This window comes from Solea senegalensis, linkage group LG10 (assembly GCF_019176455.1).
Source record: "Solea senegalensis isolate Sse05_10M linkage group LG10, IFAPA_SoseM_1, whole genome shotgun sequence".
Lineage (NCBI taxonomy): Eukaryota > Metazoa > Chordata > Actinopteri > Pleuronectiformes > Soleidae > Solea > Solea senegalensis.
Genome location: NC_058030.1, coordinates 2,312,335 through 2,335,437, shown reverse-complemented (window position 1 = coordinate 2,335,437; position 23,103 = coordinate 2,312,335). Strand labels below are relative to the sequence as shown.

Sequence of the window (23,103 nt, the reverse complement as noted above, 5' to 3'; positions counted from 1 at the left end):
CAGACATTTTGTCCATGTTGTCAGACAGACAGGACACATCAGAGTTTCCAGTTTTAACCTTGTTAGCTGTTGTTTAGTGTTTGAGTGTGTTTCTCTTTTGAGAGCACGATGACCTGCTGACCACAACACTCCCATGTGACCACAGCGCGTCAGCCCAGGACTCACTGACCGGCTGTGTTTTCATCATGGTACAGTTGGGTTTGGTACAGTATGATATACTTTAGAACAGAACAGACAACAATGGAGGGTGTCCAGTTTGTGGCTGTTTGTCTCAACAAGACAATCTTTGTATGAGTGTAGACTGCAGCTGCCGAAGAAACACCGGCCGCAAGGGGGTTACGTTTTTCAGGCTGTTGGTGGTGGAGCCAGTGCAGTGACACCCTGACAGTATTGTACTGTTTTACTCTGGTACTCCAATGGAATTGTACCAAAAAATGGTACAATTCCTAATGGAAGGGCAGAAAAATATACCATACCGTAGCAACAGTAGCAAAAACTCCCTACTCTGCAAAGAAACCTAAACCTAAAACAAACAAAGAACAGAGAGCTCAGGACAGAGAGCTGCGACTGAACCCAAAGATGTTTTAATGATTTGTGGATACATTTTTTTCCCAGTGATCTTGCCTTCTACAGCTGTATATTTCCACCATGGTCAGTCCATCAGCTCCTCGTCTCAGATATTCAACTCTAGAACTCACAGCAGGTCCTTTTCTAACCTCACACTGGGAAGCTTACTTACCCTGTTCTGTGCCACTCCTTTCCCAAAATCCTCCCTGTCTGTTGTTTCAGTTCAAAAATCCAGGACAGCTGGTTAAGCAGCATTTAGCGTTGAACTGTAGTCAAATGTCATTTACGTGTACCTCCAACGATACAAAGATCATGTGTTCTCAATCTCAACTGGATTTATAAATAAAGTTTAGATTAAAAAAAACAAAATGATACCTGAGGCCTCATTGAGCACCAAGTTTAGCTTATGCTTACATGAAATAATCCCTCATCTTCAGGCCAACACAGAAGCGAAACGTGTTAGCAGCTCTCACATGAAAATGGAAACTAAAGCTGCTAAATTCAGGAGAGTCAGGAGAAGTAAATAATCTGGAAGTAAATCACTCTGTCTGAGATGATCAAACCATTAAACCAGTTTGGGAAGGTGAGCATTCCATGCCGTTAAGTGCTTCTTGGCAGCTGTACTGTGCTTCAGGTGTTTCCTTACACGCAGTGATTGTGTTGTGGCTGCTACTACCTGCCTGACGATTCAAAACCTCACACAGCGGCAGAGAGGAAGTCTAAATTCATGAATAAAATTCATATATGATTACTCTACAATCAAAGAAACAACTGTAAACACTGTAGTACATATACCATGCCTGTGTGCGGCACTGTGCAGTCTTGTATAAAGTACCTAAAAGGGATACTTGAGTAAAAGTACAAGTGTCTTACCAGAAAAATGACTTTGGTAGAAGTTGAAGTCACCTTTTACAGTATTACTTGAGTAAAAGTATATGACATTGACTGTGCTAGGGTATCAAAAGTAATTTTCTGATATAAAATGTACTGTGAGAAGTAAAAGTATTACAGTAGCTCAGTGGTAGAGCGAATCATCTTTCAACTGGAAGGTTGTGGGTTAGATTCCTAGCTCTGCTGCTAGTCTACATGCCAATGTGTCCTTGTATCCCCATGTTGTTCCCGACAACTGTGCTGTAAAGCGGCTTTGAGTGGTCTTCAAGACTAGAAAAGAGCTCTATAAATACAGATGATTTAGAAACTTTTAGAGTGTATTTTGTAGTAATGAGTAAACAATTTTGGTTTACATAGTGTTTGAGGGGTGCCAAAAAAGTTCTTTATAGAACCAGTTGCAGAATGTTGTTGTTATTGTCTTTTACTAAATAATCATGTTTTTGAGTTGAATTGGGGCCCACAACGTCTCTTGAAACGCACTTGAACTTCCAAAAATGGAGGTTAGTGATGATGAAAGGAGGAGGTGGGGGAGGGGCGGGGCGTGTGCCGTTGGGATGTAGTACCGCTGTCTCCCGCTAGAGAGCGGAAATGGTCGGAAGGGTTTGGGGGGGTCACAGTTGAGGAGGAGACGCCGAGCGAATAGCAGAGCAGGGCGGGCTGGCCTTGACGGAGGTGGTGCCAACGTCAGTGTCCACGGTCTCTTTGTACACAGGCGCAGCAGAGACACGGGGGAAACCACGCTGTCTTCTCACACACCCTCAACCTCACTGAGGACTCCGCGTGGCTGACACCGCGGACCCACCTGCACTTAGACTGACGAAGAAGAAGAAGAAGAAGAAGAAGAAAGAGGAAACTCCAGCAAACATGTCTGCTTTGAAAAAGAGAAACTCGAATTCCTTTGCGGACAAGGAAGAGGACAAACATGTCACGGAGAGGATGCTGCCCGTCGGGGAGACGACAAACTCCGGGGCTCAGGGAGCCGGAGGGGAGGAAGAAGGGGTCGTCCTGAAGAGGACCATCACCCTGGTCAACGGCGTGGCCATTATCGTTGGCACGATCATAGGCTCGGGCATCTTCATCACACCCACCGGCGTCGTGAGGGAGGCAGGCTCGGTGGGTCTGTCCCTGATAGTGTGGGCAGTGTGCGGCGTCTTCTCCACGGTGGGCGCCCTCTGCTACGCGGAGCTGGGCACCACCATCACCAAGTCCGGCGGGGACTATGCCTACATCCTGGAGGTGTACGGCTCCCTGCCGGCTTTCCTCAAACTCTGGATCGAGCTGCTCATCATACGGCCCTCGTCACAGTACATCGTCGCCTACGTGTTCGCCACCTACCTCCTCAAACCCATTTTCCCCGACTGTCCGGTGCCGGAGAACGGGGCTAAGCTGGTGGCCTGCCTCTGTATCCGTGAGTATGGATCCGATGATGCAACGTTACACGCTGCTGGTGCTGCTGGTGATGATGAGGATGATGATGATGATGATGAGGGTGATGATGGCTATGATGAGTCACACTGGAGTGAAGCATACTTCCTTCATTTTTGTGTAAACATGTGGAAACGAACACACCTGTCTGCCTGTGTGTGTGTGTGTGTGAGACAGGTGAACACGTGTTTACACACAGTTTACAGTTAATTCACATTTCCTGCCGGAGCACGTGCCCCTGAAACGCGCTCGCGCGCAGCCTCAAACCGCCGTGTTGCATCAGCTCCAGTTGATGCTGCAACCGACGATTATTTTAATAATTAATCGGTCGATTATGTACCCAGTTAATCGGGTAATGCGGTCATTTGGTCCATTAAAAAAAAAAAATCCGACAAACCTCAAAATAAAGATGTTATCTTAAATGTCTAGTTTTGTACAACCAGAACTAAATTAATCAATTTGGGGCTGCGACTAACGATTATTTTCCTAAAGATTGATTTGTTGATTTATAAAATATTGATTGGTGTTTCCCAAACGATGTTCTGAAACGTTTTGTTTTGTTCCCAAACTAAATCAATCTGCAACTAACAATTATTTTCATAATTAATTCATCTGTCAATTATTTTCTCGATTAATCAAGTGTTCAATTGGTCCATAAAGTGTTCGATCAGTGTTTCCCAAACCTCGAAATAATGATGTTCTCCGCTGTCTGGTTTGTCCACAAACCAAATTGATTCAGTATCGATGATTTCTTTGTTAAATTGGGCAAAAAAACAGAAAATATTCACATTTAGGAAGCTGAAAAATCTGAAATCCTTTAATTATTTAAAAAAAAACAACAACTCTAAAATTGAATAAATGATTATGAAAAATAGTTGGTGATTAATTTAGTAATCCTTTAATAATCCTTGTTGTTTGTCATATGGAGCAAAAAATATTGACATTTAGGAAGCTGAAAAATCTGTGAGTGCTTGTTTTAATTATTAAAAAAAACAAAACAACAACAACAACAACAACAACCCACACACAGCCCTAGATGGAGTTTCAACACCAGGGCCTGCCAAAGCCATTATGGGGCTATAAGCTGAATTTGATTTGGCTCCACCCCCCCAGCAGCCACTGCTTGACTGTTATTGATACAAACACTTTAAATTGCACTAATTATAGTTGTGTTATTTACACCAAAGCAGTATCACTCTTCATTTTTAATATTAGAGGGCAGTAAAATCACAAGTGATGCACTGACTGTGGTAATGCTGTACTTGGATTAAACCACCACTAACTATATCTTGATTTATTTCATGTTAAAATGTTTTCTCCACACACTACAAGCAGCTGCTTATTTCTCTTATGCCTTAGGCATAATGTTAGATTTCTTGAGAGCGTAACCAACGAGCAAGTGGCAGCATGTCATCAATCTGAACGCCGATTTCAAAGCTTTGAGTTTTGCAATTTGGCCACTATCTTAAAAAAGATTTGAAGACTTTTCTCACCATGAACCAGTCTTGTTAGAACACCAGTCCATGGAGCTACGAGTGGTCATGTGATGTGGCAGGTAAAAGAGGGCGTTGGAGGATGATTTGGCCAAATGTTACAAGTTTACTTACTTGTTAATACGCGCTTCGCAACCGGCGAGTCAAGGTAAAGAGAAATGATGATGACCCATAAGTCAAATATGTATCACAAATCTGAGAATTTCCCTCAATGACATATGGATTAAATAAGTTTAAAGTAGCGCCTCTGAGTTTGCAGATAGATAAACTTTTTATCTCCTCAGGGAAATTCAAGTATGTCTTGACATAAAGTATTTTAACATTTGTTTGTTTTTCCATTAGTTTAAATTGCAGATTCAAATGAAAACTGCTCTTAAATTTGTTTATTCTAAATTATGAATATTGATGTAGTCCAATTAGATTTATCTTATAATGTAACGATCAAGAGACTGAGTCGTTTATTTCATGGACGTGAGATATCATTCAATTTTTGCATACAGTCTGCCAATTCAAGTAGGCTCATTTTCCCATAGACTGCCATTGTCAGTGGAGCTGCCCCCTGGTGGCTGTTTAATATATCTTTACTTCCATGTTTGCATCCACGAGTAAACACACTTAAAGGAACTCACTTAAAATGTTTAAAGGATAGTTCAGGTTTATTTCTGGCTATATGAGGCAATCAAAGCTTTTTCTGCCTGAAAGGTGAACTAAGTTACCGCTCTGCTTACTCTCACAACACCAAAGTCCACAGTATGAAAAGCAAACATGAGCATATTTAGCTTCTGCTGTACCGCGTTTGGTATGTTTGTGTCACTGAGAGAAATCTGATAAGAACTAGGACATATGAGTGTAGGGCAGAAGTGGTTGAACAACTTTTCTTTGACCTTTTGAGTGAGCAGTTGACAAACTCAAGTCTTCCAGCAGGAAACACATTCTGAAGATATTGTAGAGTCCAGCAGGTCTATATTTTAGTGCTGTCATTGTTTTTTTCTTTCTTCCTGCTGGCAGAAAAAAATCTGAGCCATCCTTTCTAAGTTGGTAAACCTTCCATCAGGATGAAAATGGTCATGGGAGCTGTGAAAAATTGTGAGCTGGCTACTTTTTCCACACAATAAAATTAACCTCATGTGTCCGTAGAAGTAGGGGCGGGGCAAAACATCGATTTGCTGCTATATCGTCGTCCTTCCTCGTGCAATGCGCCAGAGCAAATATCGATATTTTAATGAATAAATGAAGGCGCTCTGAAGTAAACCGTTACATTTCGTTTTCTTCAGTTTCGACAGATAGCGCGACGTGTCGCCATATGATTGTCTTGCAATCACAAGCTCATCGTCATCATCATCATGTGCTTTGTTTTGTGTTGAGACTTAACAAAGTTAAATCTGGATTAGTGCCTCTTTCAGCCTGGAGGCACCTGTCTGAGTTTGTTGACCTGCCCCCACATAAGTGCGCCTCCTACTACACGCTTACATATGACATTGGATACTATATACACTAATATATATAGACTATTTATGTGTGTGTGTGGGTGGTGCTCGCCAGTGACCTTGTACCTGAAAATGACTGAAATCTTAATCCAGACTGAGACCACATGACAAGGCCATGGACCAAGAGTAAGGTTATCTGTGTGTGCGTGTGTGTTTAATGAGTTTCGTAGTGTACATGTGAATTCCTGTGCTGTGGGCAGCAGTAGGGTGGTCGGGGTCATTGGGGAGAATGAGAACCTCTACACACACACACACACACACACACACACACTGGCGCTGCATTCTTTGTGTGGACTCTCATACCCATAATGCATTCCATCATTACTTAATGGCTAACCCTAAAACCAAGCCTTAATAATTGTCCTCACAAATTGTCCTCACAAAGATAGCTTTGCGTGAAATTTGAGACACGTAAACACCAACAGGTCTATTTTCGGGCTTCATTGTTTCATGTGACTGGTCTCTCTCGAGGAATTTAGTGTGAATGCCTTGGCTTGCATGCGTGTCTAAGTTTGTGCCTGCTTCTGTGAGTTTGCGTGTCTTTGTACTTGATCTACTGTTCTCTCTCTACACACACACACACACACACACACACACACACACACACACACACACACACACACACAGGGCCTCATTGTGCTTTGTCTCGTCCTTTTGTTGTCGCTCTGGCCTAATTTAGGGGCTGCTGAAGGGACCCGCTGCTTTAGTTAATCACTTTTAATGGGGTGCAGGGTCAGGGGCCACTTGTGTGTGAGTGTTCTGTAGAGATGGCTGGGGTACAAGTACTGTACATGTGCAGGAATTATTTAAAAAAAAATAAAAAAAATAACACTTTAAAAGCTGTTTTTAAAAGGTGTGAAATTAGTTCTTCGTGTGTCTAGTATCATTTCCTCCTCCAGATTGAATAAAGACATTTGAGTTGAGGTTGATAAGCAGAAAAAAAAAAAGGGATGTGATCTCGTCCACCGTCCGTCCTCATCCTTCTGTCTTTTCTCCGCAGTGCTGTTGACCTTCGTGAACTGCTACAGCGTGAAGGCGGCGACCAGGGTGCAGGACTTCTTCGCTGCAGCCAAGCTCCTCGCGCTCGCCCTCATCATCATCATCGGCTTCGTCAAGATCGCCCAAGGTACGGTCCGCAAGCGACGCGCGGTCACTCACGCGTCCCAGAGTCCCGACAGTAAATGACTCATCGATACTGTAATCTTCAATTGCTGCATTTTCAAGAGGAATTATTACAAACTGTCGCGTTCAAATGAGTTCATTCCATTGAAACACAACTTACAAGGAATCACAATCACAATTTTTGGATTTCCCCCGACATTTGAACACCAATAATAATGGAGTAAAGACACAGCTACAACCACACACACACACACACGTTCACAATACTGTACAGAAGCACACCACCACAAAGTAGGCCAGTCTTTGAATGTGGTATACTACATACCACGTGTGTGCCGTGTGATGCAGGAAGGGGTTCATTTGGCTTGCAGCGGTTGATGTGGGTGAAAATTCTTCTCCGCTTGTGTTCAGTCAGCAGCAGCAGCGCTCCCTGCTGGTGAACCCTCAAACCAGATCATTTCATATCTGTGATCACTTATAGAAATATTGATCATACACGCCCCAATATAAGGAGAAGAGAAAGACTTTGGCTCTTATTCAGTCTTCTGTAGGTTCAAGTATTCTTGTAATCAAAGAGGATTTGTCTTTAACTACAGGATGATGCTTTTGTGTCATCTGAGAGACTGCGACGGCACCGACCCATAAACCTCTTATTCCCAATTTGTGTTTGTGCAGCGCTCTGTGTTTAAAGCTCCCATTGTGTCTCCAATAACGTTAGTGAACTCAGTGCGGCGTGGACTCGCAGAAGCGGCCGCCGAGCTTCGCTGGAGTCGTGCCACTCTCGCAAACACTCATTTAAGTCACAGGATGTTTTGAAGTGCGAGCCAGAAACAAGAGGCACAACACAAAGGCATCGGACAATGACTCCTCTGAGTAGAACACGGCGCTGTTCATTTGAAAATGTACTCATTAGTCACAAAGACGGGACTTTGTGTCCCATTCACGATGAACGATCCAACCACTGAAGGTCTATTAAAGAGAAGGGTCAGTAAGTCTGGAGATGTTAGCAGCAGCAGGCTACGTTCCAAAGTCAGTGTCTTTAGAGTAAATGCACGTTTAAACAGTTTCCCAATTATGTTCACAATCTATTCATCTGTCGATATTTTCTTTGGTTTATGAAATGTCACCAAATATTGAAAAGTGTCGATCAAACCTGGAAGTGATGCAGTTCTTGTTAAAATGTTCTTTTTTATTTTTATTTTATTTGTTTGTTGTGTGGAGCAAAGAAACCAGAGAACATTCACGTTTAACAAGCTGAAAAATGAGAGAGCTTAATTTAATTATTGGGAAAAAAACCCTCAAACGGTTAATAATGGATTAATCAAGTAATCGTTGCAGTAGGGAACAAGGACAGCTTTGTTCCTGCTGCTATAACTAAGTTAAACAAAATGCAGTCATTATACAAATTTTTTTACACTTTTTATTGTATTTATCACTTTGTATTTATTTTAGTCTCTGTCTTGGCTTTTATCTTGTTTATAGTTTCCTTTTTGAATTCTTTTTGTCCACATAATTACCTTTTTATTTTAGGGCTGAAACTATTACACGTATAATCCGATTATTAAATGAATCATCAACTATTTTGATAAACGATTTATCGGGTTTGTTTTTTTTCCATTATTAAAACAAGATTGCTGATTGTTTTAGCTTCTTAAATGTGAATTCTTCCTGGTTTCTTTGGTCCATTTAACAAATACATTATTAAAACAAGACATTTGAGAGCATCATCATTTCCAGGTTTGACGGACTGATCAATATTTTTCTACATTTTCTGACATTTTCTGGACCAAACTTTTAATGGAGAAAATCCTCGACACATTAATCTATTATGAATATAATTGTTAGCTGCGTCGCTACATCAAATATGTTGTTTTTTCAATTTGTTATTGAATTTTTAAACCCTAACACAAACGTCAATAATAGATACGAGCAAAGCACGAATACACAAACGCAAAAAAAACAGCTTTAGCAACTTTGTCTTAAAACGATCACAGTTTACAAAGGACGCGAGAATCCGTGAATAGGCCACTATGACGCAATGAGACAAAACCCTGGAAGAAGAATTATGCATGTGCAGAGGAGTAAGAGGGCCTCTGAATACTAGAGCTACTGTGCAACCTGGCAGGTGGTTCTGGAAAGAGGCCTCACAACTTATCAAAAAAGCCTCTTGTTCCCACTCTGCAGCTGCATTGGTAGAACTTGAAATACTTCTCCATTTATAAATGTGTCCTCTCCAGCACTGAGTGTTGATATTTAAATTCCCCCTTCTCATGTTTGACATTTAATCTATTGTATTTTTATTTATTAGTTTGATGTGTTCTCTCAACAAAGAAATCAATTTTTGGATTGTAGACAAAACAAGACTTTTGAGAACATCATCATTTCCACGTTTGACAAACGTTTTTTAACGATTTCTGACTTAATTATTTTATAATTAAGTCCTTCTCCACCAGCACTTGGGTTCACTGGGTTCGTGCCACAGAAATGAGACAACAGTGGTTCATATCATAGTCCTTAATATGAAACTTGGCTTAATACCCTTTATTTTCCGCTTCCTTTCTTATGATTAAAGGGGGAAAAAAACCTCCTGCTGTTTGGAGCAAAGCTGTCATGTGTTGCATTTGATTACAGTAAATCCGCGATGATATATGTGATTTTTGAAACGGATGTTAAAGGGGCTTTATTTTGAAATTTAGAAATCCTCGCCAATCCCGCTGCCCACTCAGCCGGGAGAAGAAAATGCTCATACCTAAAGTCATACCAGCTTTTATTTCCACTCTGACCGTGATTTTAATTAATGTGCTTTCTGCCTTGTCACACGTTGGTGGGTCGTGTCTGACGTGTATGAGAAGAGAAAAATCTGAATGAGATCAATTACACTGTAGCCAAAGTGAGTCACTGTGTGTGACACAGATCAGCAAATCTTACAGTTTTGAGTTTAATCCTAAAACAAACGGTGGCAATAATCCGTAGAAGGAAACTGACAGCAGGGTGTGTTGTGTCAGACTTGAACTCTGCTGCAAAGCTGTTTGTACTTTAGAGAGCGAGAGAGAGAGAGCAAGAGAGAGAGAGCGAGAAAGAGAGAGAGAGCGAGGCGCCTTTTGAAAACACGTGTGTTTTTCTGTGTGCTTCCTGCAGCTGTGTTTGCGTTTCCTGTCTGGTTCAAAGACCTCTTAACCTACTTTTTCACAGTTTAACTCAAACTGCAACAGCAAATCTTTGCTCTTTGTGGTTTGTGTACGAGCTCTCAAGGTGTAATATTTGACATTTGGCCTGACGACAAACAAATATCACACTTATGTGCATGTGATTATGTGGTGTCACAGTCCTTTCCATCACAAGTCTGATTATTGAAACAATTAGTCGACTATTCTGATAATAGTGGCGTCTAAGGATGTACGATATGTATGTGTATGTATGTATATATATGTGTGTATATATATATATGTATGTATGTATGTATACATTTTACCCTGCGCCTAACTGCAGAGGTCATTTAGTCTCTTCTGTAGTCAAATTAACACCATATTTTTCATACTCGTGCCGGAGTAGATGTAAATTTACATTTTCTTTAATAAGTCAAATAAATAATAGTTGGGAAGGTTTCAAGCATAAAAATATTTATAAACAATTATGTACCAAGAAGTTTAATTACGCCATCATTCATGTACTGGCAGCATTGAAATGTCACTGTTTGACCAATCACGCGTCAGTAAAGAGAGAGAGTGCTCGTACATGTTCCTTACATGAATGGTCTCTAATTCATCATAAGTAACAACTGTCTATGATGAAAATAAACACAAAACCATGGGGTAATATGACATTTTCCTGTCATGATTATCCCGATCAAAATTCACAATATAATTAGGGATGTCCCGATATTTCACTTCCGATACGATACCGATATTGCAGCCTAGATACCGATATCAATCCGATACGATGTCAGCGATATCATCATACATTCTTGAATTACTTATTTTGTAGTGTGGAATGTTAGAATAGGCTTGATCAAGTGATATTACTCAGCAACAGTAGGCATGAGAAAAACTGACCCATTTATTATTAACCAATGAGTTACATCGATTTTAACCTTCAACATAAGAATATTAGATTTTTTCCATGTTAATTTCATACAGTCTATGGTTAATTTCATCAGGAGGAAAGTACCAAGTGCTAATGGTGGTGTTTTTAGAGCACCCATGTTCAGGTAACAGCGTTTTTTCAGAGAACACCCCCCTTCTTTTCACCCAACCCACACTGTGTAAACCGGTCCCGCAGACGTACTTAGCTCCATGTGTGGAGCTTCAGGACATTCAGGACATTTAAAACACAGAAAGTTCTTGGCATGGCTGGTTTTTGGGGTATAATTAACAAAGGGAAGCTGTTGGAAGTCAACAGGTGGCGCTGGTTTATGAAATAATGTTTTAGCAGCTCGCCTCAGGATGAGCTAGCATGGTGCTAACAGCTAGCTGGTGCTCACCGTGCATGTGCATGTGCAAAATGTTTAACTTCTGAAATAGCAGTAGCACACACGCTGTTGTTGTGATCATGTTATAGGCACAATATCATCCTATACTAATTTTTTGGCTGATATCAAGGATATTTAGGGACATCCCTAAATATAATTGTATGAACTGTAAGTCTATTTTTTTAAAATAGTAACAGGCAAATCTTTCTGTAAATAATTGTGCTCAAGTTTTGAGCCTTTAATTTGCTGCACTGGAGGGAGGACAAACAAAGCTGCTCCTCCTCCAGCCTCCATGTTTGAACTGATCCTAATCCCCGCAGCTTCGTCTAATACCTGTTTGGGTTTGTAACTGATGCATGAGGAGTCATTTGACTCATTTGTGATCCTAGTCCTCTCCTAATTGCTGTTTCAAAAGTCAGCCTTGTTCTGTTGCCACTCTTTGCAAGTTAAACACTGGTCTTTTTCATCAAAGCCGCTCCTGATGACAGTTTATCGCAGACACCTCAGATTATCTATAGTTAGAGTCAAAGACTGAGCGCGTGGCTGGGATTAAGTCGGGGGAAACTCTGTCGTCGGGCTGCTGTTATTGTGAGCAGGTGATTTATGGAAGCGAGAGCAAATACTCAAAAATCTATTAATCAGAAAACCACTTTAACCGCTTTCTGAAATTTAACAGACAAAAACTTAAAATGGCACAAGTATTCAATTATTATTTCCTGTGACTATTTGTAAAATATTAAAAAGACACACATCAAACGTTTCATTCATGATTCCATTTATAAATACAAAAAAATTTATATCTTTTCTAGCATTTAGTCACTTGGTGTTTTTGCAGAAGTGATGGAATTTACAAGATTTCTTGAATGCACCTTAAAGCTGTTCCTCTAAGCTCAACACGCCGTGAACCCTTCATTACTCTCACAAGCTTCTCATGCGCTTGGGTTTAGAATATTCGATAAATAATATTATTATCGAATATTCAAATAGCATTTTTTGCTAGAAATGCCCATCGCGAAATGATGAAATAAACAAATGAATTCATCATGAAAATAATCGTTATTTGCTGTTCGCTTGATAAATGTATTGATTAAAAAAGACAACGTCCACAAATGTCATGATTTGTCCACAAAGATAATGGTTCACTGTTGTGTTTTAGTGGCTGAACGCAGATAACCTGTTTTTAATTAAAATAAACACTCAAAAACGTAGATAAATGATCAATATCATTGGTAAATAATGTAGTTAAACATTCAGACAGTGAGTCCGTCATTAATGTTTCTGATAATTCTGAGATGTGTATGTCAGATGGACAAAGCTTGTGTGTTACTATGGTGACGACGAGTAAAGCTGCACACACTCTGTACGTCACTGACACGCAACCTACCTGCGAGTGTCACCCTCTGCCTTACAAACCGAATTTCCCTGTGTGTGTGTGTGTGTGTGTGTGTGTCTTTGTGACTCATAAACTCACTGTCAGCCAGCATCTCAGATTAGAGTCCAGTGTAATCTGATTATCTTCACCTAATCCGTCCCTCCTTTCAGAAGGAGGTGCAGTTTTGTGACGTGGGACGGTTCAAATTTAAATTCTGGTTCTGGTGTGTACATGTGCAAAAACCTGTATTAATTGAATTGTTTATTTTGAAGTGCACATGATTGGACAAAATGGATGCAGATGATAAGGTTATAAGGTTGTAAAAACAATTTATGGAAATATATGGGAATGAACTGGAGTTGTTTTTTAGCTTAAATATAGTTAATAATATGTTTGTACTCACGTTTTTGTTGTTCAATGAAATAATTAAGCATCGAAAAATGTGCTACTCTATCATTTCTGTAAATCAAGTCTGCTTGTGACAAAACAAAATGTTTATATTTGTGCATGACCCAGTTTCTTTAAATTATTCATAATTTCCAGTTAATGCCCATTTTCCAATTTGGAATATTTCCAAAATTTTCAAAAAGGTTCCGGAAATTTACCAGGAATTTTTCGACCCTTCGCAACCATACTGCTCACACATGTGTCATTCATTGAATATCTAAAAAAGCTCTTTATAAAAAACTTTATCCAAGATAATCCAAGTCAATAGTTAATTTAGTTTAAGAAGAAGGGGAATGTCCCATAAATCTTATAATCTCACTCGGGGGGGCGCCACAGGGGCTAGCGTTGGCTGGATTATAAATGAATTTATCTTTGGCATTAAGATCGTCACCGTCAAGGCTTAATCCAGTGAGGTGAGTCTATTTAGTGTCTGCATACATCCACTTTTATAATAGAAAGAACTTAAATGAACTTAAATGTAGTTATTTTTTAAAATGTGCATGTGCATCTTAAGTATACGTGTGTGTGTGTGTGTATGCATTTTTCATCGGGTGTGTGTCTCATTTTCGCTGCCTGGCACTGGTATCATGTGACCATCTGATCACAGTTTCCTGAGCAACGCGGTGGAAGGTTTACTGAATATATCTGACCTTTTAGAATGGAACCCGACGTCATCGACTGTAACGTGTGTTTGGTCCATAAAAATGTCTTGATTTTGTCTACAAACATTACAAAATGACGGGGGTGAAGAAACTAGACCCTGAGGTCCCTGCACACTGTCGGTGTGTGGGATGGTGTGGACGCGGATCTTTTCTCTTGGTGCAGTGATCAGGCTTTTCCCCTGTCACATAGAGGCTTACGGTTGACTCTCCCAGTACCAACACTGCCCCTGGCTGTTGGTTTAGCAACCAGCGCTGTGTCTGAGAATGTGTGTGTGTGTGTTGTGGGGGGAGTTTGTCTGGATGGTATGTCGCACAAACCAGCAGAAGCCTGTACGTCGTCAGACAAAGAGCCGCAACTAAAACTGCCTTCAATCCTCAAAATGGCCAAGCAGTAGTTAAAAAAAACCAAAACAGTTTCTCCTGCACCTGCTGGTCCAGCTGCGCCTCAGGTTGATCCACAGTCTGAGTCTCTTATTGACTGTGTCTCCGTTCATCTGAGCTTGATTCAATTCTACATTTGTGGCAGGGATCCCAACAGGGTTCCCAAGTTTTTGAAAATTGCCCTAAATTGACGTAAGATTCCGTGCAGAACAATGAGTGAGTGAAGTTAAGCAAGAGAGACCAAATGACGACGTGATCCAAGATCTCGGTCTCACCAAAGAAAATTACAAACACTGATGTTGACCAAGATCACAAGGAAGAAGATCCCTTCTTCTTTTTCTCCTTTTTCCTGAAATAAACCATAAAACCAAGTCTCTGTTGTGTCCTCGTCTTCTCCAGGTGGAACAGATGAACTGCTTCCAGAGAATTCCTTCGAAGGCTCCCACTATGACGTTGGGAAGATTGGCCTGGCGCTGTACAGCGGTCTGTTTGCCTACGGTGGTTGGTGAGTCGAGGCTTCCACTGTTTTCCACTGGCTTCCAATATTTTGTTAATTTTCAGTCATGATGGAAGGACTGAAACAGACGTACGTGGATCATTAGTCATTTTACAGTAGTTAATATTAATATTATAGTAAATAATATTGTCTTTTTGTGATATTCCACTAAAAATATTAATATTATGATAGTATCAAATTATCAACCTGCCTTTTTCTTGATAGTTCTTGCCTCTGTGAATATAGGAAGACATCATAAACTTATGTAATATATGTACTGTATAATAGTGATTTAATGATGATGTGGTTTCAAATAGGGCTGCTACTACTAATCGAAGACTTGTTGTCAGAAAATGTTGATCGGTGTTTCCCTAACCTGCACATAATGTTCTCAGAATCCACCAATCCACCGATTCCTGTGTTCTATGGAGCAAAAAACCACAAAATATTCACATTTAAGAAGCTGAAAACACAGAGAACTTCTAATTATTAAAAAAAAACCATTCAAAACAATCAATACAGTCACTATTTTAGTTCATTTTCCACAGGTCTAGCTATATAATATTTATAAATATCTAATATATATAATAATAATAATAATAAAAAATAATAAATATATATATAAATAAAAGTACATATTTGTGTCTGAAGGACTTTGTCTGCCATTATGTCAACCTAAAAAACTCACACTAACACCCCTGACGCACTAAAATGTCCTCATTGAAATGGACTACAAATTAAAAAGTAGCTTTTTCACATCTTTAATGAAGCATTTGAAACTATATGTAATACACTTGTTTTTCAGTGTAAGTGGAACTGTGCCTCTCTCTTTCTTCCAGGAACTACTTGAATTTTGTTACAGAGGAAATGATTGAACCTTTCAAGTGAGTTTCAATCATTGACCTAATAATAATAATAATAATAATAATAATACTGACGCGTGTGTAGAAACTCACTCCCTGTTTGATTGATGGTCTTCCTCAGAAACCTTCCCAGAGCCATCATCATCTCTCTGCCCATAGTCACAGTAGTGTACGTTCTGACCAACCTGGCGTATTTCACCACCCTCTCCCCAGATGAGATGCTCAACTCGGAGGCCGTCGCTGTGGTGAGTGCAGCACGTCATACGCTCACGTTGTGTTTTGCTACGGTGTGGAAAGGTAAAAATCATGCTTTTTAAAACCACAGTGAACTGGTTCCTTCAATGATCTAACATTAATTGACTCATTTGAAACCGTAATTGCTTTGAATGTTTTCCTTCAAATCTGTAAAATATAAGCTTGCAATGTCAGACACTGGAGAGTTTTTGTTCCCTCTCCTCTTTTCAATAATACGTTTATTGAATGAAAGAATGTACAAGTTCCAGAAGCTAAAGAAGCTCGTCTTGTTCACGTGCTTACAGCTACAGAACTGACCGACAAGCCTGACCAGTATTTAAATCATCCATCCTCACATTTTTGTAGCGTGTATACACAACACGCAACAGGAGCGAATTGTCACTCACTTTGCTGATGATGCTCGACTCAGTGTCTCATGTCGGTGTCCCGCAGGATTTCGGTAACCGTCACCTGGGTGTGATGGCCTGGATCATTCCGGTGTTTGTCGGCCTGTCCTGCTTTGGATCAGTCAACGGATCTCTCTTCACATCGTCCAGGTAATAAAAAAAAGGACCTGGAAACAGATAATCAACACAACGTGAGACAGCCTTCCTACGGGTCCTTGGAATCCTTAAAAATTCAAACATGGGTCATTGAAAGTGCTTGGATTTTCTGCAAGAAAGAAGTGAAGTTGATATTTAGTTTAATGTCTCCCTTGTTTGTTACGACGCCACCTACTGTTTCACTGTTGATGTGCGTAGTCTAGGCCTACGCTGAACAAACTTGGAGTCATTATTACTAGCGGTGTTGTGGACACTGTCCATTGTCTCCATGCAGACGGCGTGATGTCCGGGCAATGAAAAATCCAAAATGACAAATTCTGGCTTTGACCAAGATCAATAAAAGTGGACGCCATCCACCCATCTTAAGCTGTGTCAGCTCATTCGGTCCTTGAATTTGAGGGCTTTGGTCCTGGAAAGTCATTGAATTTGATGTCAACCAAGGTGTGGGTTAATTAAGTGAATTGTTACAGTGTCTGTCCTTTAGTCAGATGTCCACACTGACACAGTTGAGCTTCCTTGAGCATCTTAATGCATTTTCTTTGCGTTCAATAAGCTCTAAATAAAATATTGAATTGATTACGTTAGTATCTCACATAGTTTTGTTGTTTTTCCCCTCCCAGGTTATTCTTTGTGGGCTCACGGGAGGGTCACCTGCCCAGTCTGTTGTCCATGATCCACCCCACTCTGCTCACCCCACTGCCCTCACTTCTATTCACGGTGTGTATTTGCTTTATAATCACAATCACACAATCACAGAGTGGGGCATAAATATCGTATACGTACGATAATATATCGTCGTCCTTGTGACAAATGCATGAAAACCAGATCATTTATCCTCTTAATAAAGTAAATAAATCAGGTCCCTCTTGCGCTCTCTCCAGTGTTTGATGACGCTGCTGTACGCCTTCTCCACGGACATCTACTCCGTCATAAACTTCTTCAGCTTCTTCAACTGGCTCTGCATCGCCATGGCGATCATCGGGATGATGTGGCTGCGTTACAAGAAGCCAGAGATGGAGCGACCCATCAAGGTGAGCCAAAAAAAAGTGAAACGCAATTGGAATTTAAGAATCGGGACAACTGCATGTGTGTCTTTGTCTTTACTTCCCAAACTAATGTGGAGAATTACTCCCACAGCTCTCACACACACACACACACACACACACTCACACACACACAGACAGACAAGTGGACACTGAATATTCAGCATTGACTCCCACTTAAAGTTAGCTTTGGCGACAGGAAGTCTTTCGTCTTTGTCTCGTTCAGACAACGGATTCATTCAACAGCGCTCAGATGAACAGAGTGAGCTCAGATTAAAAGATGGAGACGCTGGATGTTTGTCAGCTGGTGTTTAGGCTTGTGTGTGTGTGTGTGTGTGTGCGTGTGTTGTATTTGTGGCTTTGTGAGGACCAAAAATTCGTATAAACGAGTGAGATGGTCACATTTTGGCTGCTCCCCACATCTTTAAAGGGCTTTTTGTGGGGTTAAGGCCTGCTTTTAAGGTAAAAGTTAAGGTGAGGCACTTAATTGTGATAGATAAGGTTAGGGTAAGGGATTTCACCCTGTGTGTGTGTGTGTGTGTGCGTGTGTGTGTGTGCGTGTGTGTGTGTGTGTGTGTGTGTGAGTGAGAGAAAACATTTGCATTTAAACATTTGCTGCAGGACGCACGACACACCGAAGACAAATGTGCTATTGTTCCATGTTTGCATGTGAGGGTGTGTTTAATTACATTTGATGCAGTGTGTGTGTGTGTGTGTGTGTGTGTGTGTGTGTGTGTGGTTGATCTGTTGTTCAACACATACCAGTAACCAGTCAGCGTAATGAAACCTCAGGATTTTCAAGTATCACAGTGTTATCATTTGCATTCACCGCAGCAGAAAAGGCTTTGAAACATGACAACCAGCCACGTACAAGTGCATGGATTCGGGATTATAATTTATCTATGATACATGAGTGTATGCGGAACATGCTGGGGATTATTTTAGCATTTTAGAGTCTCTCAGCTCATTGTTTTTTGGGATCCTAACCTGTATCTACACAGCTTTGACTTATTTGATCTCATTAATTTGACTGTAATTCTTGGCAAATGCGAATCACTCTCACCGTGGCATCACTCGCTGGTTTGTGAATCGCACTTTTGAAGCCTCGAGTTTTGCAGTAAAGATGATATATGCAGCTTTCTGAGGTCTACTGTATGTTTTTAAGGGAATATATATACATATATATATATACATATATACATCTATATATATAGATATATATATATCTATATACATATGTGTATATATATACATATATATATATAGATATGTGTATATAGATATATATATATATATATGTGTGTATATATATATATATATATATATATATATATATATATATACATATATATATATATACATATGTGTATATATATATACATATATATCTATATATATATATATATAGATATATATATAGATATATATATATATGCACACATATATATATATATATATATGTGTGTGTATATATATATATCTATATATATACACAGAGCTCTGCTGGTCTGTTTGAATGGAAGTCAATGAGGAAAATGAGCCTGTACTCTTTAAACATTTTCCCTGAGGAGTTCATGGTCTCGATTACTAGTTTCAGCTGCTCTTCTTCAGTCGCTAAGGGTAAATAGACCAGTGTGATTGACAGCTGGTGTCGTCCAGTGGGTGATGTCATTGGCACTTGATACCACCTGATTGCAGTGTTCAGTTTTCAGTTTCAGTTCAGTTTGTTTTCTTTAATGAAAGAGTGTCAAAAAACTCAAAATGTCACCCTTGGGTGTTCGTGTAGACGAACAATACGCTATTTTAGGAAAAGGATGACGCCATAATCCGACAAAGGGGAAAAGATTGTGTGGGCGGAGCCTCAATCTCTCCTGTCTTCTTCCCTCAGGTAAATATTCTGCTGCCAGTGACCTTCGTGATGGCCTGCTTCTTCCTCGTCGTCGTCTCCTTCTGGAAGACTCCCAAAGAGTGCGCCATTGGCTTCGGCATCATCGCCACCGGTCTGCCCTTCTACATGTTGGGCGTGTGGTGGAAAACCAAACCCAAGTGGCTGCTGCGCGGACTCTGTAAGTGCAGAGTGCACGTCTCACGTTTGAGGTTGTTTTTGTTGTTTTTTTACACGTGGTTAAACTTCACTCCACTGTCTTCGCAGCTTCGACGACAGCTCTGTGCCAGAAGGTGATGGAGGTGGTGCCTCAGGAGTCGTAGAAAAACAAACAAAAACAAAAGCATCCTCGCCTCAAACTCCAGCCGGCGACCCCGATCAGATCGATGTATGAACCGTGATCTACGGCCTCCGACCTGACGGCTGATGAGCAACGATCTGTGTTGACGCCTTTCAACTCTATCTCACACACACACACACACACACACACACACACCGCGATGTCGAACCTGATAAAGACTTTCTGTTTCTCTTTGGTTTATGTTACGTTTGTTTAGTCACTAACTGTAGAAGAAGAAATATGCATCTTTACTGTCTTTTTGATGATGCATTTCAACTTACTGGTTTGTTTGTTTTTGTAGATAGAGGTTTCCCACCAGTCCTTGAAGTCCGTGAGACTTTCTCAAGGCCCTTGAAAGTTTTGGAAATTGCCCTAAATCGACATTGGGTTATTGAAAGTGCTTGACTTTTGGTGCAAGGAAGAAGTGAAGTTAATATTTAGGTAAATGTCTCCTCTGTTTCACGCCCGGCATTGTTTGGGCCTATGCAGACCAAACGTCGAGTCATGATCACTAGCGGTGTTGTGGACACTGTCCACTGTCAACTGTCTCTCTCATAAATGAGGACGGATTTCCAACATCTGTCTCACCAAAGACAATTTACAAACACTGACTTTGACCCACGATCCCAAGGACAATCACTTGTCCAGATACAGAATAAAAGTGGACGCCATCATGCGGAGAAGTGGCTCCTCCCATCTGAAGCTGTGTCAGCACATTCGGTCCTTGAATTTGAGCGGGGAATTCGTCCAGGAAAGGCCTTGAAAAGTCCCTGAATCTGATGTCAACCAAGGCTTGGGAACCCCTGTAGAGATAACTCCATCGTGAGAGAGACGTGTTACATTTAGGATAATCGTGCCTTACCGGGCAAGTGACGAACTGCCGACTGTGACAAAAGTCGCTCACCCGCTCGTGAGCTCGCTGCTTTCTTAACAACTTGTTGGGTCTTTTTAAGTTTTGTTTGCATTTATGTAGAAGTCGTCACTTTGTTTTCTCCGACCACTTCCGTTAATAGTCGTGCGCTGTCACGATCCTCAAGTTCGTGGTCGTTGTCCTAATAAGATTTTACCTTTTTTTTTTTTTTTTCTCCCCGGACATACTATGGTCCACTCGTGGTTAAATCAAATCCCGCCCCTTTTTTTTGTCGTCAAGGAGGTTTCATTAGAAAATGACACTGTGGGAATTTACCAGATTGGAAAGAAAACCTTACGCTTACTCAAAGTCTGGATGTGTGTTACTGAAATGTAAAGAAATGTTTACACTCCACAACGTTAACCTCTTTAGGACATTTGTCTGGAATGGACCAGTCGTCCACTCATGGAGACCAAAACCTGGTCCTAATGAGGCAGAACTTCATTTTCTTAAAGCGGTTAGAGTTTAACTGGTTATGGATGATGCTTAGTTTCAGCTGTTCAAATTAATGGGAGTCAATGCAGTGTCCTGAAAAGAATAGCCGTGCACACGCGTGTGTGTGTGTGTATTTGTGTTTTCTTGTATGGCTATCTTTGTGAGGACCGGAAAATGTATAAACCATTGGGAGTGAGAGTGATCCTCAAGTTAATACTTGGTTTTCGGGTTAGAACTGGGTTACAGTTAGGCATTTAGTTGTGATGGTTAAGGTTAGGGTAAGCGGCTAGGGACTACATCATGTCCGAGTGTCCACACCAAGACTTCTTGTACGTACATCTTTGTGAGGACCAAAAAGCTTATAAACCACAGGAATCAAGGACTTTTATTGTGAAAGTGAGGACATTTTATGTTCTGTTGCCCACATTTTGAGGGTAAAGACTTGATGCATCATGTCTTGAGTGTCCTCACTGCAACTTCTTGTATGTAGAGGACCAAAAAACGTGTAAACCACAGGAATCAAGGACTTTTATTGTGAAAATGAGGACTCCGCTCTTGGGTTAATGTTAGCGTTGGTTTAACGGTTAGATTCAGTCACTTAGTTGTGACGGTTATGGTTCTGGGTCAAAAACTAAAGAATGAATTATGTCTTTGTCTATGCGTGTCCTCATGAAGAATGCTGTACAAGTGTGTGTGTGTGTGTGTGGATTGTTAATGTGCTTCAGTACATCGAGAGAAATCCTCAAAAGGAAATAGGAAAAATGTTTTTGTTTATTTTGTTTGGCGGGGGTGGGAGGGGTTGAAATGTCAAAGGAAAAACATCAGATCTCAATATGAACTATTCTTCTTCTTTTCTTTTTTTTATCCGCACACATCATTCCGTTTTTATTTCCTCACTCCTCCAGAAACAAGAGTTACTGCTGTATTACTAACGTCCACCCTCGTCCTGCAACGGAAAAAAAGTACGTGACCATGGCTCCGCCGTATCCATAGCGACGGTGACTTGCGATGCGACCCCCTGTGTAGAGGGCGGTTTGGAGTTGTTACCATGGAGACAGAATGCAGGACAGGTTTAATGTGTATGTCTTAGCACCAGAAACTTTTCTAACACTCCAGCCATCGCGCTTCGTCGATGGCGGGGGGGAAACTAACTTGATGTAGGATTTAGGACTTAGAAAGCTAATTTATTTATTTTTTTAGGAGACTTTTGTTCGTTTATTGTTTAGTCACTTTAATTTTGTTTACAGGACATTTTGTGGAAAGTGCTTTATGAATAAATCTCGAGTTTTTTTCCATCCTTATGACTTGGTTTTGACTCTTTTTTTTCCAACAAAATTTTAAGAAAATAGCAGCCGATTTGTTTCACTCTTATGCCTTTTCGTCATCAAGGGTTTCATACTTACTAATATATTTTTTTATTATTATTTAAGTGGCACAAACAAGCATTTGTAACATTGTTTTCTCTATAACTGCGGTGCTAGCATGGTTAAAAAAAACTGTAATAATCTACTTTTGACTCTGTGAATATTTTATCTTTTTATTATTTAATTTTAAACTGTATAGAACCGGGGTCTCAAACTCAAATGACCTGGAGCCAGAGGTCAAACTTTCGCAGCGATGGGAATCGGTATTGGTCTGTATCGGTATCGGACCGATACTGGTCAAAATCACTGCATCAGATATCGGACAGATAAAAATGTAGAATGAGATACAATCCAAAATTCCTACATGCTTCATTATGCACAGACTGTAAAAATGTAAATAAAAATCAGCAAAAGCATTTTAGCTGAGTCATGTTTGGGCTGTTTATTACAACACTATTTGTTACTCAGTTGGAGGATTGTGTCTTTGAAATGGAATAATATCGATATTGGACACAAAAAGTGGTATCGGAACGTCCACACTTTTTGGGAAGTGTTCATGAAGACGATATCAAACGTATTGCAATAACAATATTTTTGATGATTTCACAGAATTTCAAAACAAGTCTAGATATGGAAATGAATATATAACTGAAAA

General features: G+C 40.3%; 2 protein-coding genes across 2 annotated transcripts in view; both read left to right on the top strand.

Annotated features, from left to right (window-relative positions):
* ca5a (carbonic anhydrase Va) overlaps positions 1-7,259 on the top strand; it is a 28,063-nt gene extending 20,804 nt beyond the window's left edge. The window contains exon 8 of the mRNA XM_044035562.1: positions 7,225-7,259. The gene's annotated coding sequence lies outside the window, so the exon portion shown is untranslated. The remainder of the gene's footprint in view (positions 1-7,224) is intronic.
* Positions 1,625-22,385, top strand: slc7a5 (solute carrier family 7 member 5). Its single transcript, XM_044035560.1, has 10 exons — positions 1,625-2,866; positions 6,864-6,989; positions 14,715-14,820; positions 15,651-15,695; positions 15,796-15,919; positions 16,362-16,465; positions 17,092-17,188; positions 17,353-17,502; positions 19,403-19,580; positions 19,667-22,385. The coding sequence occupies exons 1-10, from the start codon at positions 2,323-2,325 to the stop codon at positions 19,720-19,722; spliced, it is 1,530 nt and encodes a 509-aa protein (XP_043891495.1). The 5' UTR covers positions 1,625-2,322; the 3' UTR covers positions 19,723-22,385.
* The last annotated feature ends 718 nt before the right edge of the window (positions 22,386-23,103 follow it).

Coding starts and splice junctions, on each gene's coding strand:
- slc7a5 (XM_044035560.1), top strand. CDS start 2,323: ATGTCTGCTTTGAAAAAGAGAAACTCGAATTCCTTTGCGGACAAGGAA. Junction 6,990..14,714: donor CTTCGTCAAGATCGCCCAAG/GTACGGTCCGCA, acceptor CGTCTTCTCCAG/GTGGAACAGATGAACTGCTT. Junction 16,466..17,091: donor TCTCTCTTCACATCGTCCAG/GTAATAAAAAAA, acceptor TTCCCCTCCCAG/GTTATTCTTTGTGGGCTCAC.